This window comes from Saimiri boliviensis, chromosome 11, assembly GCF_048565385.1.
Source record: "Saimiri boliviensis isolate mSaiBol1 chromosome 11, mSaiBol1.pri, whole genome shotgun sequence".
NCBI classification, from domain to species: domain Eukaryota; kingdom Metazoa; phylum Chordata; class Mammalia; order Primates; family Cebidae; genus Saimiri; species Saimiri boliviensis.
Window position 1 is genome coordinate 82,796,706 of NC_133459.1, and position 15,360 is coordinate 82,812,065.

General features: G+C 42.3%; 1 protein-coding gene across 5 annotated transcripts in view; it reads right to left on the reverse strand.

Moving 5' to 3' along the window:
* Positions 1-11,946: 11,946 nt before the first annotated feature.
* The window catches only part of DDAH1 (dimethylarginine dimethylaminohydrolase 1), a 284,364-nt gene continuing 280,950 nt past the window's right edge, over positions 11,947-15,360 (reverse strand). For all 5 annotated transcript variants that reach the window (XM_074381106.1, XM_074381105.1, XM_074381107.1 and 2 more), the window contains one exon: positions 11,947-15,003. In XM_074381106.1, the coding sequence (XP_074237207.1) occupies positions 14,887-15,003 (117 nt within the window). In that variant the 3' untranslated portion in view covers positions 11,947-14,886. The remainder of the gene's footprint in view (positions 15,004-15,360) is intronic.

The window sequence follows — 15,360 nt, forward strand, 5'->3', positions numbered from 1 at the left end:
TCTACAAGCAAAACTGAGGTACAGAAACTCAAAAGGTAGATTTCTCTTTCTTGCGTTTTCTAAGCAGCAGAGACTTTTTAGCAGGTAAGTACAATGAAGTCGAGCCGGATCTCTTCACTCTCCTCTAAATTGTTCTGGAAACCCATCTCTCAGCATTAGGGCACCTCTCCTGTCAGCCCAGCAGGCTTGCTAGGTGTGACGAGAGTCCACCTGACAGAACTTTATTTTCCTCCAGTAGGAAGAAATCAGCACTTTCATCTTCCCCTGGAAGGGAGACGGTGCTGTCATAGTCTCCTGACAGACAGCAGTAATTGTACAGCCTTCCTGGCTTTCTCCCAAGGGGTCTTATTGGTTTTGACAGTTTCTAGATAACTGTGGTGACAGCAGGCAAAGTTGGAATTTTACAAAGCTTTCTCAAATCTGTTGGAAGAGAATATCAGGATACCAGTTTGTAAAAGCCTGTCTCTGATCCTGACCACAGGTAAAAGTGATTCTCAGCTCCAAATGAGAATCTGAGCCTGCTCCATCTCTGGGAAGACGGCCAGCTGGCTTCATTCTCTCACTCATTGACTGATCTATTCATCCCTGGGTCACCAAATATTTATTGAGCACTAACTGTGTCAAACACCATGCTTAGCACTGGAGATGAAGTGGCCCACTCTAGCCCCTGACTCAAGGAGCTCACTGTCCTCTATAATAAGAGACTTAGGTGTATAATGAGACAATGATTGTATGGCATGGTGCAATCTTGGCTCACCGCAACCTCTGCCTCCCAGGTTCAAGTGATCCTCCTCCCTCAGCCACCTAAGTAGCTGAGATTACAAGCATGCACCCCTATGCCCCGCTTATTTTTGTATTTTTGGGGTTTTGTCATGCTAGCCAGGCTGGTCTTGAGCTCCTGACCTCAACTGATCCACTAGCCTTGGCCTCCCAAAGTTCTGGGATTACAGGTATGAGCCACTGTGCCTGGCCTATGTTTTCTTTACATTGGATCCAGGTGTGTGAATTTGTTCATTTGTCTATTTTTGCACGTTTAAAACACCCTGAGCACTTACTATTTCCTGTGCTAGGTCTTGTGCTAGACAAGGCTGTTCGTGCTGTCAGCCTCTACTGTCCAGTGCGAGAGCAGCCTGCCACAAACACCCAGAAGGCAGCGTGGCTGACAGGTGCTGCTATTGCCAACTGGGAGGGTAATTGCACGTGTGCGTTTGACTACGCCACGGGCTGCCCAGATTGGTTAACCAATTGGTTAAGGTGATTTGTCTGTGTGTGAGGGTGTTTCTGGCCAAGATCACCTGTGGATGAGTGGATTGAGGAAAACAGAGCCCTCCCACTCCTGGTGCGAGTGTACTTTATCCAGTCTGTTGAAGGCCTGAAGAGACTGAGAGGCTGAGTAGGGATGGATTTTCTTTCTCTGCGTGGCTGCCTTTGCGCTGAGACGTTGGTCTTGCTCTGCATTCAGATTTGGCCTGGAACTTACACCATCTTCTCTCCTGGATCCTCAGTCTGTTAACTGCAGCTCTGGGACTTGTCAGCCAGGAGCCAATTCCTTACAGTAAGTAATATATGTAGCATATATAGTAACTCATATATGTATGATGCGTATTTTTTCTATTGTTTCTGGTTTTGTTTCTCTGGAGAACTTAGAGTAATACACCAAGCAATGGTGGGAGTCCATGGGAACCCCAGAATGTCTTGTGAATTGAACAAGAATGCACTTGCAAATTCCTTGTGCGTTTGAAGCCTGCACTAGGGCAATGAGGACTGAGTCAGACTGCAGAAGGGTGCTGGCCCCCTCCCCACCCCTCTCCGCTCCCCTCTTTCTCTCGCTTCCCTTCCCTTGTCCTCCCCTCCCCATTGCCACTCCTCCCTTTCTTCTCCCTTTCTCTCCCTTGGCCTTCCATGCCTCCTGCGGGCTCTGATTATTCTTAGGATCTCTCTTTTCCCCTGAAACGCCTGCTCCCAAGTAAGGGTCGGATGAACATATTTCACACTAAGATATAAATAATTAGAGTGTTGCTACCCCTACTCCAACCCCAGGGCTTGGTGATTTTTAAAAATTTGTTTTCCAAAAAGGGAACAATCCCTTAGCTAAAGAGCCGCTGCTCCCGGGAAGAAACGTAGGCCTGGGCCCGGGAATAGATGGCAGCAGGGGTTTCTGGCCACGAAGCCTTCAGGCCCTCCCAGGTCCCGGAGTGTGTGGATCTTAAAACACCCCCTACTAAGGCCTTTGACTCCAATTGGGTTTCGACTAAGGTGGGAGAGGTCACACTTCAGGATCGGCCCAGGCCAGTTCTGGGAATGGGTTTCCGAGGTGACTCCGCGGGCCCCGATGCGGCCAGGTCCTGGGGAGACGCGGTTTACTCAGTAAGGAGGCCCCAGGCGTCCACAAAGCCAACCAGGGGGCAGCGCCGGCATTATCTTAGCCCCATTTCTCCGCGCTCTGAGGCCGACTGAGAAAACGCAGGCAACCACCAGAGGGCGCTGTTACTCCACAATTTTTCTGCAAAATCTAAGGTCGGCAAACATGGATATCCTGATTTCCTTTTTGAGGCTGAATCAAACGATGCCTCTGGGGGAAAAGGGGCAACACGCACTCTCAGATCGGCATTCATATGGAAAAGCAGAGGTAGGAAAACATTTTACGCATTTTGAAATACTTTGATGGGCACTAATTTGAAACTTTCGTAGGGCACCTGTTTTCGATGGGCATTACAGAGTCACGCTGCTCAACACAATCAGGGTTTGAGCCCAGCACCACACCCACCAGCGGTGTGACTCTTCTGGTGACTGAGTCTCTCTGCGCCTCAGTTTTGCATAGGGGACTTGCTCTGCTCCTCCTTGTCCTATGTGTAAATACCGCGTTGGTGTTGCATTCATAGGCTCGCCTGGCCAAAGACCAGCTTCTGTCTGTACTGCTCTCAAACTTGCCACTTGGAGCATATTTCATTCGCGTCCCCTTTGGCTTCACACTGCTATTCACCCCAGCTCAGAAAGGCAGAGCAATGGCCGAAATGTAAGGCTGGGGTTGGGAATGTGAGAGAAAAGGAACAATTACCAGTTAGCAAATTATTATAAAGGCCACGTGGGCTCCAGGGCTGACATAATGAGGAGCTTGGTATGTGTGGTAATTACGCACACTTGAGTTGAGTCTTAGGAAAACATATATAAGAAACTATTTTCTTTTTTTCTAAAGGCTATGATGATAAGCATTCCATAAGCAATTATTATGCAGCACTATTTCAAAGGTTGGGCTCTGTCAATGAGTTTTAACCATTAAAGAAAAGGAATTATAATTGGGGGCGAAGGTAGTTTTAGGAAAGGCAGCTTCTGAGTTTTGTACTGACAGGTGCTGGTGAAAAGCTAATTAATCCCATTCAGTACTATAATAGGCTACATTTGTATAGCACTGCATAGAGTACCAAGTACTTTTATATAAATCCTCTCATTTTGATGTTCCCTACCACCCTTTGAGCTATGAAGAGGACAAAGAGAATTATTGCTGTCATTTTAAAAACCAGCTTTATTGAGATATAATTCATATACCAAACACTTCACCCATTTAAAGTGTGCTATTTAATTTTATGCACGTTCACAGATGCATGCAATAATCACCACGTCCATTTTCATCACCTCAAAAAGAACCCCCCTACCCTTTAGTTATCACTCCCTTATCCTCTCCCTCCTCCCTCCTTGAACCCTCTCCTCCTAAGCAGTCACTATTCTGTTTTCTGTCTCTACTGGCTTCTTTCATTAGGCATAATGTTTTCAAGGTTTATTCATGTTGAAGCATGTTCAGTATTTCATTCCTTTTTACACCTGAATGATATCCCATTGTATGGATATTTTTGTTCATCTGTTCATCAGTTAGTAAATGTTTCATGTATCCATTCATTAGTTGGTATACATAGGTTGTTTGCACCCTTTGGCTATTTTAAATAATTGCTGTAAACATTCATGTACAAGTCTTTGTGCGGGCAAATGTTTTCATTTCTCTTAGGTATATTCTCTGGGAGTAGAATTACTGGATTGTGTGGGAACTCAGTGTATAGGTGTTTGAGGAACTGCCAGAGTGTTTTCCACAGTGGCTGCATTTGACATTCTCATCAGGAGGGTACAAAAGTTCTGATTTCTCCACCTCCTTGCCAGTGTTTGCAAGAAGGTGACTTTGCAAACCTCTAGCTGACTTTGATTCTAGCCATTTTAGTGGTTATGACGTGATATCTCATTGTGATTTTGATGTGTACATCTCTGATGATTGATGATGCCAAACATCTTTTTCATGTGGCTGTTGGCCATTTGTGTATCTTTGGAGAAACTCTCTTGATCCTTTGCCTATTTTCAAATTGTCTTTTTTATTATCTAGTGGTAAGAGTTCTTTATGTATTTTAGATAGAAGTCCCTTATCAGATATAGAATTTGCAAATATTTTCTCTGGTTCAGTGGGTTATCTTTACAATTTTTTTTTTTTTTTTTTTTTTTTTTTTTTAAAGAGAGAGAGTCTCACTCTGCCACCCAGGCTGGAGTGCAATGGTGAGATCATAGCTCACTACAGCCTCAGACTCCTGGGCTCAAGGGATCTTCCTGCCTTACCCTCTCAAGAAGCTGAGACTATGGATATGCGCTACTGTGCCTGTCTTTCCCTTTCTTGATAGTGTCTTTTGAAGCACAGGTTCTTAATTTTGATGTTGTTCAATTCAGTTTTTCTTTCGTCGCTTGTGCTTTTGGTGTCACGTGTAAGAATCCAGGGCCAATTCTGAGGTTATGAAAATGTATCACTAGGTTTTCTTCTGAGTTTTATATTTTAGCTCTCACATTTAGGTCTTTGATCCATTTTGAGTAACGTTTTGTATATGATGTGAAGAAAGGGGCCAACTTTATTCTTTTGCTGAATACGTGGTTATCCAGTTGTCCCAGCAGCAGTTGAGAAGGTTGTTCTTTCCCCCACTGAATAGTCGTGGTACCCTTGTTGAAAATCAGTTGACCACAGAGACCTGGACTTATTTCCGGACTTTCAATTCCATTCCATTCATTTAAATGTTTATCTTTACACCAGTACTACATTGTCTTAATTACTGTTGCTTTTAAAGTTTTGAAATTGGGATGTATGAGTCCTCCAACCTTATTCTTTTCAATATTGTTTTGGCTATTTGAGGCCCCTTGTCATTCCATGTGAAATTTAGAATCAGTCTGTCAATTTCTACAAAGAAGCCAGCTGAGATTCTAATGAAGCTTGCATTAATAATCTGTTTATCAACTTGGGGAGTGTTGTCATCCTAACAATATTGAGTCTTCTAATACATGAACATAAGCAGTTTCTCCATTTGTTTAGATACTTAACTTCTTTCAACAATGTTTTGTAATTATCAGAGAATGTTTTGCACTTCCTTTGCTAAATTTATTGCTAAGTGTTTTATTTCTGATGCTATTATAAATGGAATTGTTTTATTAATATTATTTTTGGGTTTGTTCACTGCAAATGCATAGAAACGCAATTTTTAATATATCGGTATTTTATCCTAAAAATGTTGCTTTTTTATTTTTATTTTTATTTTTTTGAGACAGGGTCTCACTCTGTCACCCAGATTGGAGTACAGTGGTGCAATCCTGGCTCACTGCAACCTCGCTCCCTCCTGGGCTCAAGCCATCTCCCTACCTCAGCCCCCCAAATAGCTGGGACCAGACCACACTACCTTGCCCAGCTGATTTTTTGTATCTTTAGTAAAGATGGGGTTTCACCATGTTGTCCAGGCTGGTTTCAAAAGCTGAGCTCAGCTCCTTCCAGCGTGCTGGGATTACAGGCATTAGCCACCACGCACAGCCTCATTTGTTAGTTTTAATTAATGAGCATGTCACCTGCAAATAGAGGTAGTTTTACCTCTATCTTTCTGACCTGGATGCCTACAATTTAGCCTTTATCTCCAAGGCATCTACCCGTTTCCTCTTAATTGTCTTTTACCACAACCACCACAGTTTTTGAGAGCACACTTAGACTTGAACTTAACACTCTGTTGCAAATGAAGTCAGTTCTCTAGGGAAGGATTTGGAGCTCTTCCTTCCACAGCTTTTCTTCCTGGGCAAAATCTCTGAGCCCTCATCCTCTGGGAGGTTGAGGGCAGGGAAAATGTGGCTCGCTTCTCTCTGAACACCGTGTTTTTGTATCTCAGTGCTAAGTAGAGAGGAGTCAACAGACTCATGCCTTTTTTGGTTTGCTTCTCTGGGTTAGAACTCCTGCCACATGAGCCAAGGCAAGGACATTCAGGGTCCCTGTATCATATTGGTACCATGCTCTCAAGGTGGAGCCTGTGTCTCCTGAGAGTTGTGGCTTGGAGGAAGAAAGGAGATCCTCTTGGTGACACTCACCCAGAACTTAAGTCTCAGCATTAGGTAGTGAGCGGGAATGGCAGGATAAGCAATGCTGACATCCTGTCTCTCCCCAGGAAGACTTTCAATTAGGATCTGTGGGGAAAAGGAGCCCTGTGTTCTTACCTCTACCTAAAGGTGTGGAGCTTCTGCCTCCTTGAGCTGTGAGTACGGAGGAAGGGTGTGGGTTTTGGCTCAAATGTCACTGACTCACTGATCTTACCAAGTTTTAATAGATTTTCTTGAATAGATGTTTTTTTTCATTTGCTATATGCATTTATAACCATTCCCAGAGACTTTATTTTTTAAAAAATAATTTTCACTAGTTTCACTTGAGAGTGAATCCATAGAGCTCCTCGTGCTACCATATTGATGTTGCAACCCTTACTACTGTCATTTTGTAGATGCTATGATTTGAATGTGTCCCCGAAAGGTTCAAGCTTTGGAAACTTAATCGTGAAAACAACAGTGCGGGGAAGTGAGGTCTAAGATGTGATTGGGTCATGAGGGCGGTGCCTTCACAAATGCATTAATGTCATTGTCACGGAAGTGGGTTAGTTATCATGGGAGTGGGTAGTTACAAGGTGAGCCGTGTCCCGGGTGCCTCTGTCTTGTGCACTTGCTTCTGCCTTCCACCATGGGGTGACTCTTGTCACATGCTGGTACCATGCTCTCAGACTTCCTGGCCCCAAAACCATGAGTCGAACAAACTTCTATTGTTTATAATTTACCCAGTGTGTGCTATTCTGTTATACCCACAAAAAATGAACTAGAGAACTAGATGAGAGCAATGTTCATTTATTTGGGAGACTAGGGCTGGTACAGTAGAAACAAAAGTCACCCAGAATCAGCATAATACGAAGGCCTACTGGTAGATTCTAGGGTGGGAAAGGAATACCTTATATAGATGTTACCTATATCAGATGTTACTGGATAGAACCACCACTCCTGCGTATGGTCCTTCAAACTCTACTTGAACCCCCCAGGAAAGGGGAATTCACTACTGTTAGTTTAGAGTATTATCCCGTAAGCAGTATGACCAAGTAAAACCGAAACAGCTGTGCCTGCCAAGACTAGCAGGATGTACAAACAAAAGGGAAACAGAAAAGAGGTACTTCAGGATCCTAAACAACTTTAGGTTACCAGAAGGTCACGGGCATGCTACAAAAAGGAACTAGCTGTTTTGGGATACCAGGTGCCCAAGAGACTGCTCTAATTTTAGAAATAACACAGTGCTTACTAAAGAGGTCCAGGACTCACGGGTCTGAAATGCAACGCTCTTTCACCCTCAGGCTGTGCATACTCATGTTCTGTTGTTGATTCTGCTCCAATTATTTTCTGATACTGAGGGAGGGAGGACCAGACCACAGAACTGGCATGTGCCTAAGGAATCTGCCAAGAATTATTAAGTGATAACTTAAAGAATGAATTATTTAAATGTACAGAGAGTTGTAAATTTACAGAGCTGCGGATGACCACTGCTTGCTGGGCTGAGCTCATTTTCATAGTGGCCTTGAGCTGATATCCTCTGCCTTTCTGAATCCATCCTCTGCCCGTTCTCTGACCTAGGAGGCTTACCTCTGCTGGAGGCATCCCCTGAGCCCCCAACTGCATCTTGTGGTTGTGTTCAGCCAATGGGGAGCACCAGCAGATCAGAGTGAGGAGAGAAAGAGGTTAAGGTGTGGCTTCTGCCCTGCCTTCTCTGTCCTACAGTTTGCAGCACAATTTTCTGTCCTTGTCCTGCTGGGCCTAGGAGTGCTGCTGACATCTGGTTTCTGGGTGGCTCACCACCCCTTGTTTTAACCCTTAACACTCATACCTCTGAAACAGACCTTCATTAGGGTCATCTCTTTATTTGAACCAAGTGGTAATAAATTCTATTTCCTAGCAGACTCCTTGTTACTATTATATCTTGCCCTGCTAACAACATTCCTTCTGTCTCTCCCAATTGTTATCAAGCCTGGAAAGAAGCACACCCCATGTTACTGTCTCAGCATTAACTCTAGGGGACCTCATACCCTGTCCCCTGTAAAAAAAAAATGATGACTTTGCTTACATCCCCTGGAATTTTAAGCCTCTGTGGACCTGTGAATCAGTGTTTATTCAACAAGCTTCTCTTACACAGTTAGACTGTTGCCTGGAATCAGAGCTTGTTTGGTTCCTGAGCTTTTCCTGTATTAATGTGAAATATGCAGTCTTTGTGCCCTGGTGGGACAGAGGAACATTTCAACCTATAGCATATAGGACATAGGATCCCAGTTTAATTTTGAACAGTCATCCCCTGAGTTCTTGCTCCAAAGCCCTAGCTAATAAATAATCTTTTTGTCCATGAGCAGGAACTTAAAGATTGTTTTTAAAGTGAGAAATGGGGAGATACCAGTCAAAGGGTACAAGGTTTCAGTAAATTCAAGATGAATAAACGCTGGAGGTCAAATGTATTGCAATGTGACTATAGTTAACAGTACTCTATTGCATGCTTGAAATTTGCTAAAAGGAAAGATTTTTAAATGTTTGTTCTCACCAAAAAAGAAAAAAGTGGTAACTATGTTAGGTGATGGCTATGTTAACTGACTTGATTGTGGTGATTACTCACAATGTCTAGCTAAGCCTAAGTTGTACACCTTAAATAAATACCATTTTTATTTGTCAATTAGACTTCAATAAAGCTGGGGAAGCAAGCTACCTCCTTAGGCCTGCATTAATTCCCTCAAGCTGTTTCTCAGTATTTATAGCCAAATGACTAAACTTTCTATTTATAAATAGAGGGGGGCCTCCCAAGACCTAGAGACCCATCATTGCTTTTAGGCATTCATGTCGCACGCCAGCCCAGGCAGTATTTTACCAAGTTCATACTTGTTTGAATCTTTGGTTTATTTATAGTGACAGTAACATATTTGGCACTTGCACGTCCTCCTAAAAGCCTGATAACCCCTTATCTTGTGCTGTAAGTGGCCTAGCTTTCACTAAGTTGGAAATGAGGGTTGGAGGGGGAAGGGAGATGGGGAACATTCCGATTAGCCAACAATTTCCTAATGCAAGTATGTCTGTGGTGCAGCCGCGTCGCCTACCAAGGAAACCTGTGAATTCACCATGGAAGCTGTCAGGCCAGCTTAGAGGCATCCGTGATGAAAATCCTGAGTTATTTCTGGAGTAGGTGATTGATGTTTCAGATGGAAGATGACATTTTGATGGAATCCAAGCTTGCTGTGATCAGAGTTAATAGGGATAATGATGATGATAATGATATTTACATCATCTCTTTCGTTCAAAGAACCCTTCAGTTCTTTTATCTCATTTGCCTTGAAAATGTCCCTTCGGAGTTGGGAGGGGAAGGTGTTATTAATCTGTTCTTCAGGAAAGAAAATATAAAAAGACTTAATTGCCAGGCTTTCAGGCTCCATTTTGGTAGTAAGAAGAGATATTTAAATAACAAATTAAACTTGGAGAAATTAAACTGGGAGAAACACCAGTCTTTCTCAGTTCCCATTGATCCTATATAATGCTGCCAGATCAAGCTCCAATAATATTACTTCTTGACCCAAAAGTCTTCAGGGGATCCTGGCAGCCTGCCAAATTCAGTCCAAATATCTTAACTCAGCAGGCAAGTCCCTCAACGTTCCAGCCTATGTTGCCTCACCATGCTCTTATGTTTACCCTGTGTTTCAGCCAGATAAATCGGCTTGCTCACCCCTTACTGCCTGCTCTGAGAACCCTATTCTCCTTTTATAATGTTCATTCCCCTTGCCCCAACTTGTTCAATGTTTGTCTTCCCTGTTGCATGTACATTCCAGGAAAGTAGGGACTGTCACCACTGTATCCTCAGGGCCTAGCAGAGTTAACTGGCATGTAACCAGCTCAAATACTTCTGAAGTGCACATGATGCTCTTCCACCTCCATGCCTTTGCTTCTGCGGCTCCCTTGGTGTAGATGGCCTATAGTCCCATCTCAAACTATTGAAGCCAGAGCTAGCTTGTCCTTCCAGGCCTAGATCAAATCCCGTTTCCTATGTCTAGCCTCCCTGACTTGGGAACAGACATGGCATCGTTCTTTTGTAGTTTGTACCTTCTACTCTATCATAATTTGTGTAGTTGTGTAGTCATCCTTTCCTGCCCCTCCCAAACCATTAACTCTTGAAAGACAGGAGATGTACCCCAGAGCCTGGCAGAGTATGGGCACTTGTTAAATATGTGCTCACTTGTCTAAAATCACTGATGATCAGCATTCTTCAGTTGGCAAAATTCCTACTTCCAGAACCCCCAGCTTGTGACGAGAGGTTATTTTTCTGTTTCCTCTCCTCTTACTCTTTCAGAGGTGGGAAGGAAGCTCAGTCAGGGAATCCCTGCCAACTCTTCCTTTGAAAAGCATCTCCCTTTCTCCTCTGTGAGGAGCAGTATATCTGGCATGGAGCTGGAGGGCTCCATTTCCTCCTGGGACCCACAGCAGGTTTGCAAGGTGGCATTTGGCATTTTTTAGCTTCACTGCTAGTGAAAATCTAAATAATGCAGAAATAATCAATGTAACATCAACTGAGAAGGTGTGATTAAATCAATGACCTCCCCAAGAAATTTTAGAACTAGTCTGTGCATCTGATGAGCATTCACACAGATCATTCAGTCTCATAAAAATACACCAAGATTGAATTAACTCTGGGGCTGGGTGAAAGCTTAGAAGCAGTGCATTTTTGATTGATAGACTGAAGACCCTCAGCTAATAGCAATGTGGGCATATTGACCATCTGGGATATAACACTGTATAATTTAGAAAGAGCTGCTTGAATAACTGTGTTGTGGAATATGCAGGGCTGTTAAAACTGATGCTGTAGATGTACATTTGTTGAGATGGAAAGAAGCCTACAATATTGCTAAGTCAAAGGAAGGAGACTTCAGAACAGCATGATTATGTAAAATTCCATAGTTATACTCATATCTATTTACAGATCTGTGAATAGTCTCCGAAATGTTAATAATAGTTACCACTGGGTGATAAAATTGTGGAGTAGTTTTTTCTTTTGTAGATTTTTGTGTTGCTTGAATTTTAATAGTAAGCAGTTATTTTTACAATCATCAAAAGAAAAAATACAAATGGAAAAAACTTGTTGGAAATAAAAAAGCCACAATTTTTAAAAACCTTCAAATTTTTAAAAAGATGCTTACTATAAAACAAAAACCAAACTCTTCTATGAGCAAATAAAAAAATCATTCACCTGCCTCCATAACTGAACCACGTTAACTATGTGCTGACTGTGGTTAGCAGTGACAGGGAAGAAGGGACACCATCTGAGGAGGAAGGGACACCGTCTGAGGAGGAAGGGACACCGTCTGAGGAGAGGCACCAGGGAACACAAGCTCTCCTGACTTACTGTGCACAACAGGCACACTTGTTAAGTGCCTGAAGTATGAAGTATCACTTCGAATACTATTTTAATCCAAGCTTTGATGGCGATTGATTTATAGGTACAGTATTTTTCTAAATTCATAGCCTAAAGGACAAGAGAGAAAATATCCCATGACTGACAGCAAAAAAACGATGACTTCACTCCCCATGGCAGTTTCTATTGCAAAGAAAAGGGACATACGCTGTTGATCACAGTACAACTCACACTTTATTCCATTGTGATTGGTATACATGTAAGATTGAGACAGCAAGAGACTAAAAATCAGTGCAGAACTTCTCTGAACTAAAGGGCTGTGAAAGGCATGATTGGTTTTGGCACACAGAGTGAATAACCATACATTGGCTGGAATGAGGTGGTCAGGAAAATAAAATGCACAAATCTTAACACCATGTTGAAATCACATCTGAATTCTGGAGAATGTTAAAGCATAAATAATTACAAAGACTGACATGCAACTCTTTATATTATTCATCTACAGACTATTTTTCTCCCTTAGAGATGAGGAGATGGCCTTAGTAATCTGTTCACAGCAGCTGAGAAGACCAATCAATGCACAGTAGAAAGACCTGCCTGATTCCTATAGCAATTCATTATAGCTGAAGAAATAATGCTAAATAATGTATTTTCTATGTATCATCCTTTAACTAAATTGAATCACATCACCCAAGTAATTCTGACTTAACTTTTACTTAAATATAATTTCTCATGTCTTTTAATGTCAAAAAGCAGTTTCTGTTAGTGATCTTTGCTAGATCCATCGTTGTCTATCACAATGGACAGGAGGAAAACGTATGTGATAGTATATTTCCTTTTCAAAAATAACATTATGCTAATTAGAACATCAAAGAAGTAATAGGCTGCCAGTAATTTAGGTTTTCACATCATCAGTCACATAGGGAGTCCAAAGAAGCCAGCCTAGCATGTAACGTAGCATAGCAGAATGCACTGTAGAAGAGGCACACAGAGTCTAAGTGATTTCTCCAGACAAAGAGAAGGAAAGATGGAAAGAAGCAAAAGAAAGGAAAAGTGAAAAACAGAACAAACTGTTATAAAGAAAAATCTATTCGCTTGCAATTGATTAAACATAGAGAAGAGTTCTTTGATCTGGGATGACAGAAGTAAAGATATTAAAAATCATATGCCAGTAAGCCTGAACTGGCTGATTGGGCCATTTTTCCTGCGGTTGTTTTTGATTATGTTGAGCTCTCACAGGGAGAATTTTTGCTTTTGCCAAGGTAGGGCCAGATTTAAACACGAAGGGCAACCTTAACTGCTGAGAACATTTTTTCTTTGTTAACTTGGGCATGTGGCTAACATTCATTCTCTCTCTGGTAAAAAGATATTATTCATCCCTGATGAGATGGTTCAAAATATGACAGTGACCGAGACGTGGTTTATTCACAGGATGTACATAATTGGATATTTGCATGTGGTATGAATTAAAAAGTTAAGCAACAAGGAAGAGAAGGAGGATAAAAAAGCTTTTGCAAATTTCTGGCATAAAATCCTCAAATAAGAAAGATAGTGGTTAAGGATGTCTTCATTTTCTCAGAGGTTTCTCACTTCTATTTGCTATGGGGGAAGTGAATGAAAGTAATTCTCTTCAGGTCACCAACATAAGGAATATTTCCCTGCCAACACAGGTGAGCACAGCAAGACCTGAAGTGGTATTTCTTAATCTCTCTGATTCTTAAACAAGCCACAGGCAATACAGGAAAGGTGGAGATGACTAGGAAGTGTGATAACGTGCCTGGATCAGTTACCATTCCTTGGAAAGTACCGTTTCCCCAACCTGTTAGTAGGCTGATTCCTGCAGGTTTGAGTCAAAGAATCATCTCTTCCTTCAGTGCCGCATTGTTCTTTGTAAGAGACCCCGTGTCAGTTGAAAGTTGTGTAATTTAAAGACTAGAGAAGAAAGAAATTTAAATTGGATTCCACAGTAAATATTCATGGTATTTCCAAGGAGAATTGTCCATTGTCTGGAGTTGGTTTCAAGCGTCAAGGCCATCGCTTCCTGAACATGTTCATTGATGAGGAGCTGTGTACTCTGCCTCATACTAGGCTACCAGTAGTCATTTTTAGACATGATGTCTCTTTTGAAAGAAATGACTTTGCTAGACCAGGATAACTGCAAGGGGTAGAAGACTGGAAATAGGGTGAGTCAGGGTAGGTGGAAACAGAAATGAGTTGAAGGAAAAAAAAAAAAAGGAGTTCCTCCAAGGTCAAATATGGTCAGTAATGAAGCAAAAATTCATGGTATGCGACCTAAAGATTTTCTAAGACATTGTAGCCATGGGATGTTTCTAAGCCTCTGATTTTTAATCTCTTAGCAACCTTCTGATATTAGATTTACCTTCCTAGGTGTGGTGCCCTACTTCTGGAATTTAGATTTCTGGGGCAAACCCTGTCGTGATGTGCCTGTCTGTAGTTAACGCTGCCTCTGAGGGCAGCTCTGATTTTGGTCACAGTTCTGCTGAGGAACTTGTCTTCCCCTGTGGGGGTTGGGGGAGGGCTGTTAGTGGCAGATGTAGTCAGAGGCAGAAGAGACCAATGGCAGACAGGGTTGACCTGCAGGAAGGTAGCCAGAAGGAAGGACCCTGGGTAACCCAAGGTCAAGGTGGCTGTGATAGAAGAGAGAGAGGCAAAAGTAACTAACTGGATAAAAAGTTTTCAGAATTCAGAAGTAAAAAAGAAAGGAGGATTGCTGGACTAGGGAATTTCACAGGAACCCAACATGATTCATGATACAGAGGGGAAAAAAAACCGAGCTTATCTGACTGATCAAGAAGACATTCTTTAAAATATATTGGCAACTAAACAATTTCACACCAATAATACAAACACTAAATGAGTGTTGCCTTACTATGCTTAATCACATTTGATAAATTCATTAGCTCTGTATCTTCTAGGTTGCTTAATTCATTTAGCAAATCCACAGCTTAGGTACCACCGTGAGGGGAGGGAGGGTGGGGGTGCTGAATGAAGCAATTCAACTTAGAATCAAATTTTGTAAACAAGAGTTAGTAGCACAGTGGCACAGTAGATTGTCAAGGAAAACAACGAGAGTGGGCACAGAGTCATCAGCCTTGCCTGTGCAGTCTTGCCGGCTACCGGGGCTACTCTGCAGCTCAGGAGTCTACCTTCTTGTTAATTAAAACTGAGCAGCAGGTGAGCAGCCCGTCCACCTTTTCCAGTTCAGATATGCTCACGGGGATCAGCATATGGTCCTTCAGTTTCTCATAAACCTGCAGTGGGAATCAAGGGAAAGGAAGCAAAGAAGGATTATGTTTCTGCCTGTTTTACCATCCTCAGAAGTGGAGAATCAATTTGATTTGTGCATCTAGGCTTTTCATTTAATCCCAAGACACACATGTAGTCTCAACCACACACATGCCCACGGTCATCCCCACAGAGCTGATGGCCACTGGTTAACCACTAGCTCTGTGCTTTAACCTCAAGGCCAAAGATGTGTCAGAAATGTGGTTTGGCTACAGATGCCTTTACTCTGCCATTGTCACTGCTAAATTAAGTGGTATGTGGAAGTTGGTAGCCATGTGTTTGTTCACTGTGAATATTATTCTCTCTTCACACTTTATTTTTAT